This window comes from Cornus florida, unplaced genomic scaffold (assembly GCF_030987335.1).
Source record: "Cornus florida cultivar Cherokee Brave unplaced genomic scaffold, ASM3098733v1 CherokeeBrave_3.0.0_Hap2_Chr02, whole genome shotgun sequence".
NCBI classification, from domain to species: Eukaryota; Viridiplantae; Streptophyta; class Magnoliopsida; order Cornales; family Cornaceae; genus Cornus; species Cornus florida.
Window position 1 is genome coordinate 8458066 of NW_026775572.1, and position 20715 is coordinate 8478780.

Sequence of the window (20715 nt, forward strand, 5' to 3'; positions counted from 1 at the left end):
GGATTTCAAAATTTGGAACCCATTTTGAGGGTTTTGCACAAACTTGAGATAGGAGTTCTTAATTCATGTTTTTCTTGCTCCTTGGTGAGTTATATCTAATAAATTGTTATAAAGCATGTTGGTTTTGAATTAATTGTTCTAAAGATGATGTAAATGTTACATGTGAAGTAATTGCTATGTGAATTGTATGAGAACATGCTTGTTTGGTTAATTCCTTTGTCTAATAATTGATCTCCCATGTTATAGAACTTGCTAGAAATGATATGTGATGGCATGTGTAATTTCCTTAGAGTACTTGTAGAGTATGATCTATTGTGTAGTATGAAAGCCCTCATATCCATGACATTAAGAACATGAGATGTGCATGCATATCATGGGACATGAATGGGGAGAATTGTTTTGAAATGAAAATGGAGAATTTTGGGGAAAATGTTTTGATGAATTGGTTTGGTGAAAACCCGGTCGCCGCGGGAGTACCAAAGGGCTGGAGGGTTAATATAGCCTAGAGGGAACTAGGGAGATTGCCCTAGCGTGATTGAGCTAGGTGGGCCCAAAATGACGCCGCGGGGTTACGAAAGGTCAGGGACACTAGCTAATCCTTCTCTCGTGTCGCTGCGGGGTCACCAAAGGGCGGGTTATATTAACCGTTTGAAAATGATGGTTTTAAATGATGAAAATAGGGAGTGACATTGGCACGCATTGCATTCCATTGCATCATATTGTGTATACTTGAGATTGATTGTTATGTGATATTATCCCGACATTATATGATCCCCATCTCCTATTGCTCCATTCTTTGTATGGATTCACGGGGACACAAGAGGTATTTCTTAAGTGCCACCTGCTGAGCAAATTGCTCACCCCATTACACTTATCATTTTTCAGGTCATGGCAAAGAGTTGGCGGATGACAATCCACCACAAAATTGAGGGAGTATTGGAAGCCTTCATTTTGCGGTTTTGTACTTAGGCCACACTTTTGTATATCTATTGTCTTAGAAATGTAATTAAGTCACCGGACATGGCCTTGTAACATAAGAATGAAACTAATGTAATCATTGTAAATATCTTCATGAAGTTGTAGCAAGTGATGTTGTAAAATGATTAATTGATGGCATATTAGTTTACAATTGTTGAATGTCTCATAATTGATGGTTTAGTTCAGGTTCGGATCATTTTAAAGTCTCCATTTCAGTTTCTCTTCAGTCCCTCAAATGCAGTTTCTCAGTCGCAGGTTCCAAGCTCGATATAGCCATTTCGGTCGACCGAAATGGTGCATCGGTTGTAGTTTCTTAGCCGCAGGTTCCAGGCTCGGTATAGCCATTTCGGTCGACCGAAATGGTGCATCGGTCGACCGATTCTCTTGCAGCTCTCGGGATCTCCTGTTTTGGTCGACCGAAATAGGGTTTGATCGACCGAACCATCCTTTTGCTCTCAGTATCTCAGCTTCGGTCGATCGACCGGTTCTTGGAGGTCTGCTTCGGCCGACCGAAGCTCCACTTCGGTAGACCGAAGTGTACCTGTTTGGTCTTCTTTGTTCTTTCTTTCTTTGTAATCCACTCTTGACTCTGGAGAATTTCTTAGAACCTTGGAAAAACATAGTTTTGATCCAAGTGAGCATGTTTTGACGCGTGAAATGATAAGATTGACGTAGATGACCTCGGGTTCGAGTAAGGACCAGGTTAACGGTTCGGACCTCCGGGTTCGGGTCGTTACAGTCCCCTCTCTTTCTGCTACGATTTTTCTCTCTCCCTTTTGGTTCTATTTTTCTTTTTCTTTTTGTTACAAATTCAAGCTTTGATTTCTCCCTTATTTGTGGGAATTTTTAAGTGCCGTTTGCGGCAAATCGAAGCCCACGACGAGATCTTCAAATCCATACCAGCAATTTCAGCTTTTGGCCACTCTAGGAAGTCCGAAAATTGAGACCCATTTTGAGGGTTTGAGGTGAAAATTGGGGCTTTTGGCTTAGATTGAGGTAGGGGTCTCTAACCTACGTTTTCTTGTTCCTTTGTGAGTTAATTTCATGTATTTGTTGTTAATTTGTCTAATTGATGATAATTATCCTAGAATGATTTTGTTGTAATGTATAAAGTTCATGATTTTATATATACATGTTGATTGGTGTGAAAAACATGCTTAAGTGTTGGTTTTCTATGCCTATTGTATTACTAATTGCTAGAAATGATGAATGTAAGCATGTATAATTTTTTTTAGAATTTCTTGTGAAGCATGCTTTATTTGAATTAAATTGCCTTGAAAATGATATAATTGTTGTAATTGAAATCTATACTTATATGTGTTGATGAAATCATGTGAGAAGCACGCTTGGATGTTAATTTTCACGCCTGCGATGTCTACTAATTCCCTTAAAATTGCTATGAAGGAGCATGTTAAATTGTATAGTATGAAATTACTTTATGCTCATATTATTAGAGAAATATGTTATGTGTATTTCATAGCATTGGGCATGAATAAAAGGGGTGAAGTGTTTTGAAATGAAAGTAAAAAGGGGATTTTGGGAAGAAATTTGAGAAAACAGTTTTGTGAAAACCCGGACGCCAAGGGGGTACCGAGGGTCCGTGGCGTTAATGTAGCCTAGAGGGAACTAGGGAGATCGCCTTAGCGTGGTTGAGTTATCTGGTATCGTGGTACGACGTTGTTATTTTGGAATTGGAATTAATGTTATGTTCCTTCCCGACATAGTATGACCCCGTTTCTTATTTCTATTCATTGTTTGGATTCACGAGGTCACAAGAGGTGTGTCTTAGGCACCACCTACTAAGCAATTTGCTCACCTTTTATATTTGATAGTTTTTTCAGGGCACGGATGGCAAATGGCGGACGACGCTCCTCCACATGGTTCGATGAGTTAGTAGACCGTTTTGACATACCTTGTAGCTATAATCTCATTTTATTATTATTTATTTATTTGTTATTACTTATTTTTTTATAAATTCGGAATGACACGTATAATATGGATTGACGTAAGAAAGAATGGTGTTGTCCTTAACTGACCTCGGGTTCGGTTAAGGATCCGGCTAACGGTTCGGATCTACGGGTTCGGGTCGTTACATTGAGGTATCTCTTAGCATGTCTCTAAAGGCATGTTTGGCGTGCATGGATGGTATGAGGTAGGAATGGAATGCAAGTGGGAATGGAATAATCATTTTCTGTCCACTGTTTGCCAAACAGAGAATAGAATCACCATTTTCATTCTTCTATTTGGTTAGATCAAATAAAAAACTGGAAAGAAATGATTTATAAATTAGTTTCTTCAAAATACCCTTGCTTGTAATATACTAGTTACATTAAAACAGAATGACATATTCTTATTATATAATAAAACTAACTTATACAAATTAATGTATTTTAATAAATGCAAAAAAGTACAATTATCTTATAATTTGTAATGTCTGTGTGTGTGTGTGTGTGTGTGTGTGTATATATATATATATATATATATATATATATTTAAAAAAATTATCTTATAAAATGCAAAACAAGTGTATCACCTGTTTACCATAGTACCAAAGATGTAACAAATATTTGTTAAAAATGATCTAGTATAGGTTTAAAAGAATTACTATTACTTAAAATAAATTTACACATTTGCGCACATCACATGCTTGTCAATAAAATAGAAATAGTCAAACCAAAATATCATACTCGGCCTATAATAACAAAAGATAAGAAGTGTTGTATTTACCATAGAAATTTGATTATAGGTATATATTTATATTTATTGGCATGTGTAAAGTATATGATATACATATATATATATAAAACAAATTGTAGATCACAAACTGCAAAATAGAGAGCGATATATATATATATATATATATATATATATATATATATATATATTCCATGATATACAATGCAGTGTGAAGAAAGGTAGAGGAGAGAGGAGAGAGAGGGGGTGTATGGTCACATAGTGAGAGTGGAGAGAGAGTCTACCAGATCTGTATGAAAAGGATGCGCATGAATTTTTTTGTCTTTGCATTTTATTATTTTAATTTAGTGGAAAAGAAATGACCATTCCACATGTCCAAAAGATGAATGATCATTCCATCTATTACGTGTATATTTCTTATATTGGAGGACTCACTATTGGTTGCTATTCCATTTTGGATCGGCTTATGTCTTTTGATTTGCTTTTAACATTAAATTGAACAAATTTATTTCAACTTGAGTCCATAAGTTTTTAAAATTCGTTAATTGTCTCGTTGACTTACTTGAAAATCCCGTATATTTTTTCATCTCATCAGGTAATTTCTATTCAATATACAACACCTTTTACTGTTTCAAGTTGATTGGGTGGGCCTAATAAAATTTACTACGTATTGCTGTAACGATCCGAACCCGTAGGTCCGAACCATTAACCGGGTCCTTAATCGAACCCGAGGTCAACTAGGGATAACACTATTTTTTCTTATGTTAACACATATTATACATGTCATTCCGGGTTAATAAAGAATAAGTAATAATAAATAAATAAATAATAATAAAATAAGGTTATATCTACAAATTATGTCAAAACGGTCTACTAACCCATCGAACCCTGTGGAGGAGCGTTGTCCGCCACTTGCCTTCCGTGTCCTGAAAAATGTTAATGTAATGGGGTGAGCAAATTGCTCAGTAGGTAGCGCCTAAGATTCACCTCTTGTAGCCTCGTGAATCCAAACAATGAATAGAAATAGAGAATAGAGATCATACTAGGCCGGGAAAGAATACAACATCAAATCTAATTTCAAAATAACAATGCCGTGCCATGATATGTGATGCCATGAATGTCGCTCCCCATACTTAAAATCACTTCCATTATTCACTTTTCAAACCGTTAATGTAACCCCCTTCGGTAAGCCCTCAGCGCCGAGAGAAGGATTGGCTACTGTCCCTGACCCTTGGTACCCCGCGACGTCATTTGGGGCCCAGATAGCTCAACCACAATAGGGCAATCTCCCGAGTTCCCTTTAAGTTGCATTAACTCCACGGACGTTGGTGTAACAACCCAAATCCACTGGATCCGGATCATTAAATGGGCCCTTACGCGACCCAAAATCATCCGAGGGTATAATGGACCTTTCATGTTAAATTAATATATTAAAATCCAACAAGGACAAGATAGTCATTCGTCACAATACTATTATTTTGAGACTCCAGGGGTATAATAGTCTTTTACTTATATCACGTAATATATAAGATAAAGTCTGGGCAATTTAGTCCTTTCCGTGATTAAAATATAATTATTGAGTCTTATTGGGTCATAAAATAAATACTTGTAACTTTTAATAGGTGACAAGAGGGATAATTTGGGAAACTAAACAAAAAATGTATGGAACAGGAAAACCGGTCGACGTATAGATATCCATACGTCGACTGGTTTGGATCACGCACAGTGGCTGACTCACTGCCAAGATACCGGTCGACGTGTGGGATGTACACGTCGACTGGTTTGAGAAATGTACAGTGACAAACTCTCTGCCAGGATATCGGTCGACCGGTTCACACTATTCGTCGACCGGTTCACGCTATACGTCGACCTGTTCACACTACACGTCGACTGGTTCACGCTACACGTCGATTGATTTTGGGTTATATACACTCAGTTGCTTACTGTCCAAGGGAGACCAATATACATCTACACTCAATAACCAACCACTAACGCCACTATTCTTACGTACAAATTTATATACATTTCAAAACCTAATGCAACACCAACCATCACGTTGTTAACGTAATTTGCCACACGTTACTTAACATACACACAAACTGATTTTGAGTGATTAAAACTTAATTTCTTTTTCCAAGGGCCATATTCAAAATGAATCCAATCATTTAACATATTGCAAAAATAATACATATTGATAACAAAATTTTTGTAGGATACATAACACGTTCCAATACATCATTTAAAGACCGAATTACATAAGTCTCATTTTATACAAAATTCAAAGGAATTAAATACAAGAGTAAGGCCTCTATGACCAAAATTTACATAGCTTTGGTATAAATAAAAGTGAAGTCCTATCTACATTGATATCTATGGATGTATATTATTCACCGGCTCATCTTCAATCCCTGAAAAATGATAATAAGTAGAGGAGTGAGCACAAGGCTTAGTAGAGAATACCTAAGTGACATCTCCTCAAGCACGGTAAATAATTACATGCCTTACAAGCAATGAATAGGAAAAAGAGACGGGGATCATGCGAGGGATTCACATACGACACCTCAATTTTTTAATAATTCACACACTATCATATTCAATGCTATGCACAAGATGCCAATGCAACCACACATCACATTCTACCCTCACATAATCATACATTCCGTCTATACCATCGTATGTCCACGCATCACTTCCACACTCCTACACACCCACACATTTCATTCACCCCTCCACACATCCACACATCCACACATCACATTCACACCCTCACCTCTCTTATACCCATCAATACCCTCATGACATGCATATGAAATATTTTGATTTCAACCATTCAAATTCTCATCATGCTTTCATTATCCAATAAGCAATTTCACAATCATAACAAGATAATCCAACACTTAAACATGCTTCTACATTCATCAAAATGACTATACAAAGAGTAATAGAGATAATCCACCATATAGCAACTTCATACCATGTCAATTGAAATTCATACACAAGATAAACAATTAATTTCCATCAAACACATTAATTAGACAAAGCTTATGCATCAACCCAAAACCCTAAAATCTTCATTATTCAATTAACATCAAATTGGCATGTCAAAGGAGGGAAAGTCATCTAATTAACTACCAATTCCAAGGAAATCAACAATTAGATAAACTCTACCTCAAATAGAAGAAAAAACCCCAAATTTTTTCAAAATCCTCCAAGCCCTTTCACCTTTGGTCTCTAATGAAAGCTCATGCCAAGCTCTTCAACATCCCTTCTTGATCACCTCCAAAACCTCATTCTAAACACCTCAAATCAAGCTTGCAACAATGGAGAAATATGTGTATATGTAGATGTATAGATATATAGAGAGAAGAAAAGGAAAAACTAAGGAGAGAGAGAGGTGGTCTCGGCTGAATGAAGAGAAGGAGGAAATTAGGTTAATTTTTCACTTTGCTTCCAAGGCCTATGTGCCACTTGTCCAATTCTTGTGGATTACTAATTTTGGGCAAAGTTACCTCCTAGTCCATGGTTCTTCCATTGTAATAACATGCCTACCCCCAAGATATCCTTTCAAAGAATACATATAAATATACACACACACATGTGAAATGCCAATAACGCCCCTCACTTAAGATGAGAAAACAAGGGAAAGTTCCCGAGTCCGGAAATCGTCCCGACTTTTAAAAAAATCTAAAAATGAAACCGTTACTTTTAATTGACTTAAAATGATTAAAAATACACTTTTAAAGCCCTCGGCTCAACAATTGACCAAAACGCCCCTCTAGGCCCGCGTGGCACGCAAAACGAGGCACAGATTAAAATAATCCAGAGAAGTCAAATAAATTCAAAAAATTAGAAAATAAGAAAAATCGGTAACGTTACAATCTCCCCAACTTCAAAAGATTTCGTCCCCGAAATCAATCCTTCTCACACGAGAAAGACGAGAGGATACAAAAACGGAGTACGTCTCCGAGTACCCCACGCAACACACTATACCTCAAAAATCCCTATCCAAAGAATCCGACGTTCTATGTCACTCGCAATCCTATGCTTGTAACCCCACATAATCTCGACTGAACAATGACCACAGTCACATGCGACCTTTCTATCACAACAACCAACTGAACGAAAAAGGAATCACAGTGCCGAACAAAACTCTTTACCTCCACTTGCATACACACGAGGAACTAGCCCCCCCCTAACCAACTCCATGACCCCCCCGAGTCCCATCCACTGAGAACCATTCAACCTGTCAAATGTACCATCAGGTATGTAGAAAACAACCCATCAACATAGCTCAAGAATCAACTGATCTAACAACTGAAATTCCTTGGACATGTAATCCCATACCAAGTACACTACCATTCACAACAAGTGACCTGTATACCATCAATCCCAGTCAAGACTCACTTTAAAATGGAATTGTACTACCACACGTATGCAACGCACAACATTGTACTCCGTCTGTCACTAAACATACTAAAATCAGTGATCATTGACCTTTGACCCAACATTGTGTTAAGGAAGGTCTGACTCAGAGAAATGGTTGGCCAGGCCATTCCCATCGTCAATCCGACCTCAACGCCAACGTCGTTCTTGTTCTCAGGTCTAATCCTCAAGCATACATACACATCACAGCTACTAGATACTATCACGAATTCTAAGATTCTAAGATCCTAAGAAAACATACACTTAACATCCATATGCAAACGAGGGCAGTGCCCCTTCCCAAACACTAGGGCTGGACAATGATTCCTAAGACATCGCGTCCCACCCTGTCCAAAGCGGAACCTTAACAAGTGAAATTCCAAACATTCTATTCATAGTTACAACTAGGCAATGCTAACCACTACATCAATAACCTTTTTGAGTAACATGGCTGAAAACTCTTCTGTCATTAATCCATTATTAAAACCAGATTGACCAAGAAAAGGATCAAGTTTGTATGAAATGAGGCCTGTGAGTCATCTTTTCAAGAGTTGAAAACAAGGTTGACTACGGCTCCGGTGTTGGTGATACCTGAGCGTGGTTTGGGTTATGTGATCTATTGTGACGCCTCACGTGATGGTTTGGGTTGTGTACTGATGCAAGATGATAGAGTAGTGGCTTATGGGTCTCGACAGTTGAAGACTCATGAGCTTAACTACCCTACTCATGACTTAGAGTTAGCGGCAGTTGTATTTGCTTTGAAGTGTTGGAGACGCTATTTGTATGGTGAGAGATTTGAGTTGTTCTCAGATCACAAGAATCTCAAGTACCTTTTCTCCCAAAAGGACTTGAACAACAAACAGAGGTGATGGGTTGAATTCTTAGAAGACTACAACTTTGATTTGCTGTATCATCCTGGCAAGGCAAATGTGGTAGCTGATGCTTTAAGCCGAAAATCTCGTGGGACTTTGGCTAGTTTAGCCATTCAGAAATGGAAGATGCTGGAAGATTTGCCTGAAATGGGATTGTATTGCTTTGAGGATGATGATGGCAGTGAGTCAGCATTCTTGTTTAGTCTCGTGGCTCAACCCACTCTTGTTAGACTGGTGATTGAGTCACAGAGACAGGATTCAGATTTGGATGCCATTTACATTTTAATCTCTAGTGGCGAGATCGTGAAGGATTGGACCTTACATGCAGATGGAGGTCTACAGCTTAAGGGTTTGTTGGTTGTTCCTACAGTTTGTCGTGAGGACGTCTTACGGGAGTTTCATACTTCCCGCTTTGCAGTTCATCTGGGTGGTACCAAAATGTATCACAATCTGAGACGTTAGTATTGGTGGAATGGAATGAAGAAGGATGTTGCACAGTTTGTAGCTAAGTGCCTTACCTGTCAGCAGGTGAAGGCGGAGCACCAGAGACCAGCTGGTTTATTGCAGCCGTTGCCGGTAGCGCAGTGGAAATGGGAGGAGATTGCAATGGATTTTGTGACATGTCTTCCTAGATCACGGAAGGGAAATGAAGCCGTATGGGTCATTATCGATAGATTGACCAAGACAGCTTACTTCTTGCCTATTAAGGCAACAGATGATGCAGATGCACTTGGTGTACTTTATGTGAAAGAGATTGTGAGATTGTATGGAGTTCCAGTGGCTATTGTGTCGGATAGGGATGCTAAGTTCACCTCGAAGTTTTGGGAAGGACTTCAAGCAGCGTTTGGCTCAGCGTTGCACCTTAGTACTGCATTTCATCCACAGAGAGACGGCCAGTCGGAGCGTACCATCCAGATCTTAGAGGATATGCTTCGAGCCTGCGTACTTGACTTGGGTGGTAGTAGGGAGGATCACCTTCCACTTATTGAGTTTGCCTACAACAACAGTTATCAGGCGAGTATTCAGATGGCTCCATTTGAGGCGTTGTATGGTAGACCTTGTAGGTCTCCTGTCTGTTGGATTGAGGTGGGCGAGACAGCCGCCTTAGGACCCGACATTATACTCGAGACTACCGAGAAGATTAAGCTGATCAGATAGAGATTGCTTACAGCTCAAAGCCGACAGAAGAGTTATGCAAATAGGCGGAGACGACCGCTATTCTTTGAGGTGGGAGACTATGTTTTTCTTCGGGTTTCTCTAGGGAAGGGGTTGATGAGGTTCGGGAAGAGTGACAAGTTGTTGCCACGATTTATTGGACCTTTTGAGATCTTGGACCGCGTAGGAGAGGTTGCCTACAGACTAGCATTGCCACCACAGATGGATAGGGTTCATAATGTCTTTCATGTGTCGATGCTACGGAAGTACGAGCCAGATCCGTCTCACATTTTGAGTTGGGTTGATGTGGACATTGATGAGGATGTTTCCTACGAGGAGGGACCAATTCAGATCCTTGACACACACCAGAAGGTGTTGAGGAAAAAGACGATACCGTTGGTAAAAGTTCTTTGGAGGCATCATGGAGTTGAGGAGGCTACTTGGGAGCTCGAATAGGAGGTTCATTCCAAGTATCCAGAGTTGTTTTCTCCCTCAGGTATGGCCTGATTTTGGGGACGAAATCTTTTAAAGTTAGGGAGAATGTAATAGGTATGAATATATATATATATATATATATATATATATATATATTAAGGTTATAAAGTTTTTTTTTTAAAAAAAGCAAGTGGGCCCCACTAATGTATTAAAAACACCACAAAGGGCATAAGGCCATTTCACAGACCAATTTCTCTCTCTCTCTGCGTCTCTGTCTAGAAGTTTCCCTTTCTTTTCTTTTCTTTTTCTTTTCCAATTTCAAGCTTTGATTCCTCCTCCCATACTTGGAATTTTTGGGTGCTATTTGTAGCAAATCGAAGAACACGGCGAGCTCTACGTGTGAGTACCAACAATTTCAGTTTTGGTGCACTCTAGGGAGTTTGAAATTCTAGGGCTTTTGGGCTCAAATTGGGAGTTTTCATCAATTTGAGGTAGGGGTGTTCTAATCTACAATTTCTTGGCCTTTGGTTAATTTTTCCCCTTAAATTTGATCCTAAGCATGCTAAATTTTAATTACTTAGCTTGTTGTTATAGTTATGTGTAATTACAATGATAATTGTATTCTATGTGTTATTTGAGTTCATATACATGTCTATTTTCATTACAGTAAATGAGCATGCTTAGTGTTTGATGTGTTGTATGTTCCATGATTATTTATTTATTTATTGTTTTGAAGAAAAATAAATAAAGGAAATGAATGTTTAGCAATTTTCATTAAATTGTGATGATGATGTAAACGGAAATGTGTGAAAACATATAGTTAAATTAATGATTTGAAGCATGAAGCATTCATGCATTCATTGAGAAAGAGAAAAGGGGAAAAAGAATTGTTAGAACAAATAAAATTATTTTGGGAAAAATATTTTCTAAAAGTGTTGTGAAAACCGGACGCCTAGGAGGCGCTTAGTGGTCCGTGATGTTGGTGTAGTCTAGAAGGGAATGTAGTTGAGTTAACTAGGCCGGATGCGACGCCTTGGAGGTGCCTTGTGGTCGTGGATAGTTAACCAACCTTCCTTTCGTGACGCCATGGAGATGCCTTGGGTCGGACTACACTGACGGTTTGGTTGTTGAAACGGAATTGTTTCGGAAATAGGGAGTGACATTTGCATAACATTGCACTTCATGACATCGTGGTAAATTTGTGATTGGTTGATATTTGTTATATATTTGTTATTGTAGTTGAAAATGTGTGTTTTCCGATGGCATGATCCCGTTCACTTTTTATCTATTCATTGTATGGATTCACGGGGACATAAGAAGTGTGTCTTAGACACTTCCTACTGAGCTTATACTCACCCCCTTATTTTTAACATTTTTTCAGGATATGGAAAAGAGGTGGCGGACGACGGTCCACCACAGGTTTAGATGAGCTTGAAGACTCATTCTATTTTGTTATCTTTTGTATTAGATTCTAGTATTTTGTAAATGTAATATTAACTACCTTGTGACACTTTAGTTTAATTAGTATAATGTTGTAAGTTATGGACTTTTAATTCTAGCTATATTTTATGGACTGTAATTTGATGTAACTTAAGTGGGTTCCATATTTGGATGAGATGGAGGAACGGGACTTTTGTATGTATGTAACCATTTTGGGAATGTAGTATGATATCTGAATTGTGCGTTGGGACATGATAAGTTAGATTTAAGGCCTAGTGAGGCCATTACAATTATTTTTTGTATTTCAACAGGTTGTTGGGGGACATTTTCTGCGGAGGTCATGGCAAAATTTTTATAGATTTTTATTATTATTTTGGTATCTTTTCGGGTCATTACACAGCTTTGTTTCCGAACGATCACCTTTGTCTCGAAAACCTTTATGAAGTAATAAACCATCAGTAGAGGCAACAATATCGCATTAACCTTTGGAAATACGTATAGGAAAATCGTCATTGAAATCCGAAAGAAGCAAGCGATGGGATGATAAATCTGATGTGAAAATGAATGAGGGCTTGGATTTCCATATGTGAAGATGAGAGTTGATAAAATTAGGATGAGAGATGATGGTTTTCCACAACTTACAAACTAGTTTGAATCTAACAAGTGATTCAGCAGGCACTCTTGTTAGTATCTCATAAATGATATCTGCAGGCAGCCTGTGATACCTCTCGATTCTAGAGCCACGGGTGATCAAGTCCGAGCACAGATCCGAGGGATACCAAACAATTAATACATAAACGAACACAGATTACAAAATAGATTTACGAAATAAATATAAAAGCTGGAAATAATACTAAATTTAAAATCCAACAAATGATAAAGATTAATAAAAATCCAAATCTCTAAAATAGATACAACTCGGGAATCCATCTAGTGGACCCCTAAAATCCTAACTGAAATAATCAGCTGAAGACAAAATCCTAATCTAGAATATAAAATGAAATCCTACATTATCGGAGGAGTGAGTGTCTGTATTTGCTCTGCACGTCCAAGCTCTAGCCCTGGAACTGACAACACCTGAAAAATAAAGGAGTGGGTCAGGCTCACATGCAAGTCCTATTCCACTACGATCCAATCAGAAACCCGATACGCAGATACATCCTAGATAGCTCAACAATATCTAGAGTAGTCCATATATATATAATTACACACTATAGGACGCTCACTAGTCCAAGTGGTACGTCTCAGCCTGAGTAGAGATACCATGCAAATCGCACATACTGTGGTCATGTGTATCTAGACCTACCAGGGAACAGAAATCACCGTCCAGTTATCCATCCTAGGCGATATACGCACCCTAACCATGGTCCTGAGACTCAAGCTCATACCATGGCACCATAACATAAATATATAAAGTCCATTCAAGGTGTGTCATTCAAAAGGTTTATTGACCTGACACCAACTTATAAGTAGGACTTAACATTTTGCAGTTAATCCATCTTATTTCAAAATAGGTAGGACTTAGTGTTTGAACTAATCCATCCCCAATATGCCACCGTCCCATACCGGTGCATATACATACATATAAGTAGGACTTAACATTTTGCAGTTAATCCATCTTACTTCAAAATAGGTAGGACTTAGTGTTTGAACTAATCCATCCACAATATGCCACCGTCCCATACCGGTGCATATATATACCTCCACATAATAAAATTGATTAAACAGTATTAAGCAATTTATCAATTATACTCCACACTATGCATCAATATAAATTAATACATATATATCAGTATTAGGCATTAAATATAGGGCCTAAAAATAACATTCCAATAATGTAAACTGCTAAAATAATCTAAGCATTTATATTCTCCAACTTATCCATAAATTGATGCAGTTAAATAGCAAACATATATCAATTTTTAATCCAAACAAAGCATAGGTAATTTCAGGTAAGTCACTATATTTATAACTCCATCTAAATATGATTCACAACTTTAAATCATAAATAAAAACAATCTCCAATTTACAGTAATAAATTTCTTAACCATAACAGTGCACAACCTACAGGTTTTTCCCCAAGTTCACCCCACTCCATTCCTTAATCAAATTATGAATTGATGTTTCCCTATTGTTTTTATAGGTTTACAACATTCCTACACATGATTTAAAATAGTTTAAACCAAGTAGAATTACCCTGCACCGACCAAACAGACCCTAAAAATACATAACTGTGTGTTTCAGAGGAAGAGAAGGCTCAGAAAAATTTAGAGCCTTCTCCAAAATATGGGAGCCGGCTCCCCCACCCTTGGGAGCCGGCTCTAAGGCCTTGGGAGACGGCTCCCTACATGTGGGAGCCGGCTCTTGCATTGTGGGAGGCGGCTCCCTCTTTTGGGAGCCATCTCTCTCACCCCTAAGAGCCGTCTCCCCGTCTCTGTTTCGTTTTCCTCGACTCCGGCGTGTTCCACGACCTCTGTATTTGTTTTAATACTTGCTCTAAGGTTTAATTAGTGTCCTACAACAGTTATAAAGCATTGACATGCATCAAAGACATCAATTAAACAAAGCTTAAACTTAAACGAAGCATGCATCAATTAACCGAACTGAAAGAACTTGTAATACAGTTTAATTCCAACAAAGCTATTTCAGTTTACCCAGGCCTCTGTAAATCTTTTACTACGTGTTCTATTATTCAATCAATGTCCCAGACTAATTTTTAAGACATCAATATGCATCAAGGTTCTCAATTAAACATACTTTAAACATAACAACGGTATGAACCAGTTAACAGAGTTTACAGAAATTCGCATATCAATTTAATTCACTGGAACTAAAAATATTTCAAACATGCAATAAAGACTTGTTTTAGCATCCATTAAAGCCCTGGAGTCTACCTAGGCATGCACAGAACACGAGTTAAAGGGAAAGAGCTAGAATAAGACTTGCCTCCGATTTCAGTTCAGAAACCTTTAAACCTCCGTCTCTAGCAACTCCGGCGACCTTAGTTGTTTTTACTGACCTTCGTTGCTCCTAATTCAATCCACGAGCATGCATCAACACCTCCTCCTTGGTTCAGCCCTTAACTCTAAGCCAACCCTAACCTTTCTTTCTCTATTCTCTCTCTGTTCTCACAACTCTCTGTAAGACTCTGTTACGTGAATAGGGTTAACCAAAGCCCTTGGCAGACCTATACTTATATATTTATAGGTTTTAATTGAAACCCTAATTTAAATCATACACTAACCCTAAGTCGGCTATGTTCAAACATAAAACCCTAGAATCCATCCACTACCTAAGTCAGTTAGCGTTTTTTATACGTGCATATACAAGAGAAATACAATTTAACAGTTAATGCAAGAAAATAAATGTAAACAATCAATTAAAGAAAACAAATACACAATTAATTAAATTAAAATAAAATAAATCAAATAAGCAAATAAATGAAATTTAAACACCCAACTAACACATTTAAATCAAATAATTTAACAATTAATGCAAATACACACTTAATCAATTTAAAAATGCAAAATAAATAGTTAATTAAATACCAAACCTATCCTTTTGAATTTAGGAGTATTACACAGCCTATTTGAGGAGGAGTTGTCGTTCTTGCCATTGCTTTTACTGTTTCTGCCTCCCATGCTATGCTGCTTACAATTTTTTTTTCTTTCTGGAAGTAATGACTAAATAGAGTCTCTTTTCACAACTATTTTAAATTACTATTATTGGAATAATGGAGGTAGCAGTAATAATGGCACAAGGAAACCATATATTTCTATTTTTTTTTAAAAAAAACCGGAACATAATAAGAAACTGGCCTTAAATTTGTAAGGATGGTAACCGACCTAATAGTATAGGAAACTAATGTACAAGGAAAATAAAGGTAAAATAATACGACCTTGGAATAACTTTGTACAAGGAAAATAAAGGTAAAAGAATCTGACATTGGAATAACCTTGGAAATTATTAAAAACTATTTTTTTTTAACTTATAATGCCGATGTTGCGCCTCTTAGAGTATTCGCATAATTCACTCTAAAAAAATTCAAAGCAATAACCATACTAACTAGTATTTGAAATTCTGTCATAAATCATATTTGAATGAAATGATATAAAAATTCACGAGATTTTCAGGCATTCGAGTAACCAAATTTCTTTCTAAATTTGTTCAAATTATTTAATCCAATTGATTTAAGTTTATTCGAAATCGACCAATTAAGTAATAACCTCTGGTCGATGACTCTCACAAACGCAGAGCCCACCACTTTCAGCTTCACCCTCTGATCAGCCCATTCGCGCCACTCTTGGAACTGTTTCTCTTTGAATCCGTATGCCGAATTCTATTGATATATCAATTGTTGTAACCCAGAGGCAGAAAACTTGTTCTGGTTGTCAATGCAATTAATTACAGTAAAAATCAGGTGTTGTAGGGACGATATATACACTATTGGAAACAATTACTACCATAAACAATGACTAGCAAACACAACTTTGAGTTAACTTGTTCGGGTTGTCAATGCAATTAATTACAGTAAAAATCAGGTGTTGTAGGGACGATATATACACTATTGGAAACAATTACTACCATAAACAATGACTAGCAAACACAACTTTGAGTTAACTTGTTCGGGTTGTCAATGCAATTAATTACAGTAAAAATCAGGTGTTGTAGGTACGATATATACACTATTGGAAACAATTACTACCATAAACAATGACTAGCAAACACAACTTTGAGTTACTGACTTCGATTATAGTAACACCAGAAACACTTTAAATTCCAATCAACTATTCGTTTGACATGGGTGAAGTTGGTAACTTCATTAGTTTCACAGAAGACCTCATTTACCTTGGTAATAGAAAAAAAAGATAATCATCAACCTTTGAAGCAAAACCTGTGTTTAAATGTGTATGTTGAATAGATAAAAAAAAGAAATATTTCATAATTCAGTTCAAAACAAAAATGGAAATTCTTGGCTCAAAACTGCATCACAAAACAGCACCAGAAATGTGCAGATTCTAAGACGCTCACTGTGGCTCCATACATGTTTTCTATGTATAACAAAGCATCAAACATATCATTTACTAATAGTCAATTAGTTTGGTTACTTCAAACTCTAACTCAGCATAATCATCATATCAATTACAAATAGTCAATTAATTTGCTTACTTCCGTCTCTATCTCAGAGTAACGGTCCTGTAACCTATTATATTTATCCTGAGTTGCCTTCAAAAGAGCTCCATATTTTGTCATCTCGTCCTTAGTCGCCATCATTTCCCGTTGAATGCTCAATCGCTCCTCGAGCCAATCAACATCGACTCTAGCACTCTTCAAATTATCCACCAACTCCTCTGCTTCTAACAACAAAGACTCTTCATATTTACCACAATTGGCCAGCCCATGAAAGATTTGCAGAACTCTCCCAATGCATTCAAATGCAAAACGCTTAATTAAGTCATGGCGGGGGCATAAAGATGTGAAAGCCTCTGGATAACACAAAGCTGCTGGTTTCAAAAAATAGGCAAGGTTGGAAGCAATAATAACACCATTCCAATTCTCCAGGATATTCCAACTGACTAGACTTTTGACATGAGTAATCTGCAGACATGAATAAAAATAACATCTTTTTGCTTCAGCAGACCTACTGACAATAGCTTTCAACTCGTGGCTCCTCAAGTCATACAAGTACCAGCGCATTTGATTAAAATAAGGAGAATTTGAATCTTCAACGAAGATCATCAATCTGTGATTCCCTATCATTTGAATTGGGTAAAATGAATCACTCACTAAAAAACTTGCAAGACCATTAGGCTTATCAACAATTGAAAGAAGACATATTTTATGTTTCATAGCCCAAATATGATTATCCAAATCCTCCAACATCCATAACTCTAATTCCGTATCAGTGGCCGGTTTTGAGAAGTAGATCGATCCCTTCATCTCTAACAACTTGCAATTTGTCAGTTGGACATATGGGTAATCATCATAATCTATTTTTGGTTGACATGGCAAGCTTATTCCTTGCCTAAATTCCTCTTTAGCAATGTCCATTGATTGTACAAAAGCCACTTCAAGATCAGGATTAAAAGGACAATTCATAATATCAGAAGTGAATGCTAACCAATGCAATATCCCATTCACAGTGATGACCTGGAAAGCACAGCCCAGGCAAAATGCCGATGGACTGATCAATTTCCTCCATCCCTTATCTCCATCATTGTCTACAGTAATTATGCCCATCTCATTTTGGACATTAAGATCTCCATCATGATCAATAAAAACCACCACTTTATATTTTTGAATTGAAGCATCATGTACTATCCAATAAGAACAGGAACCATTATGATCTATGTGACTTGGATTTAGTGGTAATTTTTTTTTACTACCAGTAACAGGATTATGAACACACAGCCTTGTTTCCGTATGAACAAGAAAACTTTTAAGAAGTAATAAACCATCAGTAGAGGCAACAATTTCATCATAAGCTTGGGGGAAACGTACAGGAAAATCTATCGAGTCTTTGTCTTGAAGATCCGAAAGAAGCAAGCGATTGGGAAGAAAAAAAAATCTGCTGAGAAGATGAACGAGGGCTTGGATTTCCATATGTGAAGATGAGAGCTGATAAATTTAGGATTAGAGATGATGGTTTTCCACAACTTACATACTAGTTTGAATCTAACAAGTGATTCAGCAGGTACTCTTCTTAGTATGTCATAGATGATATCTATAGGCAACCAATTTGAGTTGCTGTTGTCGTTGCCCTTGCTTTTGTTGTCGCTGTTTCTGCTTCCCATCTCAGTAATTGATAAAGACAAGAGTCTCTATTCTGAAAGTGTTTCAAATCAATATCAATAATGGAGGTAGCAGTAATAAGTTAACCACAAAATAAAGATATCCCATAACATGTATTTATAATAATAATAATAACCCTAACAGTGTTGAGGAAACTAACACTAAGGAAACTAATTCATAAGGAAACCATTTATTTATTTATAACATGTATTTATAATAATAATAATAACCCTAACAGTGTAAGGAAACTAACCTGACTATAAGGAAACTATTTATTTATTTATGGTGAACGGCATCAACGAAGATCCACTATTGAAAGAAGTCTATGAATGAGGAACGATGAGTTTTCTATTAATTATCAAAATAAATGTCACATGACACTTTTGTGATATGTATTAGGAAAGTTTTCCATGAGGTGGGTCCAGTATGTATCAATGATTCTGGTTAGTCCGCTGAGGAGGTTTACAGTGTCTCGGGTATTGTACACTGAGATCTCTAGTCGTTAATCGTTATATTATTCATCAGGTGAGTCCCATTATCACATTCATAGGTTGAGAATTCCGGGAATACCATACCCGAGTATTGCAAAATTTTCTCTGCTGGGAGGAAAATTATGAGTGATTAGGAGCTGTAGTCCTCTCAATCTAAATATATACACGCATGTATAAATCACCACTAATACAGGTTTTGCGGATTATCTTTTCGGATTGTGAACACAGGAGAGAGAAAGAGAGAGGGAGGAAGCCACTGTGGAAACAATCCAAATCAGAATTCTGTGCTATGAAGCACGGACACGGACAAGGGACACGGGTACGACACGACACGGATACGGCGATACGAAAAAAACAGGACACGGATACGGCGATACGAAAAAAACATGACACGGACACGGCGGGGATATGGCTATATATATATATATATATTCAAAATCCACAATTCATCATCTAAGCATTTAAGAACCAAGCAAATAATTTATCAACTAAAAGTCATAAGTTCAATAACCAAAAATCTACAATATATGCATCTTTCACCATTGGCCATAAAACTACAACAAATAACAAGACTCTCTGTTATAACTTATAACTAATGAACTGATGCATTTATTTTCAAAGAACCACATATAATTTGAGTCTACAAAACAGTATCAAATATTTAAATTAGGATTCTTAAAGCTCACTTTATTTGGACATATCCCTCAAATTCAAATGTCGTGTTCATATACCACATCACATTTTAAAACAAAAATCTAAATGCACCATTAGAATAACAACCAGCATCTGAAAAAGGGTGCTTAAAATCATATATATTTTTTAAAAGGAAATTTAAAAATGACAATGCAAAGAAACATGACTGATTGGCAAACAGTGACCACAGAACAACATATTCTACCCAACCCTTAAAAAAAGAAAAAAGAAAAAAATAAAGATAAGAAATATGGCCAATTTCTCGCCTGGAACTTTGTCTGTAGAAAATCCATAACAAAGGTGAAGGGACCCGTAAATTATACCCTGTAGTATTTGACTAAAAAAATCTTGTTCATGTACGTACAGAGTAACAGAGATCTAATTGAAGAAGAGGAGAGAGGAAGTGAGAGAAAAGAAACCTACTTGGTGGAGTCGCTGTAGTAGACACCAGTGAGACGAAAAATCTGGTGAAGAGTTGTTGTCGCTGAGCTCGTAGTCGCATCTGGGGAGAGGAATCGCCCTGGGCAGTCGGCGAAGGAACAGAGGATTTGGGAATTTTGGGATTAGGGTACAGAAGACAGAACATGTATTGGTATTTAGAATTTTACTGTGTAGTCTTTAGTATAATAGTATGTAATTGTTTTATATTTTTTTAAAATTTTATTTTTTACTTCTAAAATTAGTAAATTACATTAGATATTCATTTATCTTTAAAAAAATTACAAAATAAACCCCACCGTGTC

At 37.0% G+C, this 20715-nt stretch overlaps 1 protein-coding gene across 1 annotated transcript; it reads right to left on the reverse strand.

Annotated features, from left to right (window-relative positions):
• Positions 1-12822: 12822 nt before the first annotated feature.
• On the reverse strand, positions 12823-20583 carry LOC132293479 (uncharacterized). The gene is made up of 3 exons (XM_059790988.1): positions 20396-20583; positions 17166-18822; positions 12823-13073 (listed from the first exon to the last, which is right to left on the reverse strand). The coding sequence occupies exons 2-3, from the start codon at positions 18597-18599 to the stop codon at positions 13002-13004; spliced, it is 1506 nt and encodes a 501-aa protein (XP_059646971.1). The 5' UTR covers positions 18600-18822; positions 20396-20583; the 3' UTR covers positions 12823-13001.
• Positions 20584-20715: the final 132 nt, after the last annotated feature.